The sequence below is a fragment of the Salvia splendens genome, chromosome 6, assembly GCF_004379255.2.
Source record: "Salvia splendens isolate huo1 chromosome 6, SspV2, whole genome shotgun sequence".
NCBI classification, from domain to species: domain Eukaryota; kingdom Viridiplantae; phylum Streptophyta; class Magnoliopsida; order Lamiales; family Lamiaceae; genus Salvia; species Salvia splendens.
The window spans coordinates 5,184,995-5,185,446 of NC_056037.1; the positions used below are offsets into that span (position 1 = coordinate 5,184,995).

Genomic DNA, 452 nt, shown 5'->3' on the forward strand with positions numbered 1-452 from the left:
ATTGTCAGTTCTTAAGCATTTTCATATCTATTATGCCATTCTTAGAACTTCCCAAATGCCTGAGACTTATCCTTCAGTATATAGACCCAAACTTTTCTAGAATAATCATCTATGATGGAGATGAAGTACTTACCTCCACTCATAGACTCCACTTGAGATGGCCCCCAGAGATCACTGTGAGCATAGGCAAATGGTGTAGTTGAGGTGTGCTTTCCAGAAGTGAATGGAAGCTTCTTTGCCTTCCCTAAAATGCATGGCTCACATTTCTTAAGACCGTCATATGCATCTATCTTGATAACACCTTGCTTAGCCAGCTCATTGATTCCTTTTTCACCAACATTATCCAATCTGCTATGCCATGAACTCAAGCTCTCATGCTGTGCAACATTAGCAGATCCAATAACAGTCTCAGCCATGAGGTAGTATAAACTGTGTTTCCTCTTGGCCTCCAT

The 452-nt window shown here is 40.9% G+C and overlaps 1 protein-coding gene across 1 annotated transcript; it reads right to left on the reverse strand.

Moving 5' to 3' along the window:
• Positions 1-41: 41 nt before the first annotated feature.
• LOC121807999 (uncharacterized mitochondrial protein AtMg00300-like) lies at positions 42-452 on the reverse strand. Its single transcript, XM_042208331.1, has one exon. It carries the CDS (start codon positions 450-452, stop codon positions 42-44), a length of 411 nt encoding a protein of 136 aa, XP_042064265.1.

Coding starts and splice junctions, on each gene's coding strand:
- LOC121807999 (XM_042208331.1), bottom strand. CDS start 452: ATGGAGGCCAAGAGGAAACACAGTTTATACTACCTCATGGCTGAGACT.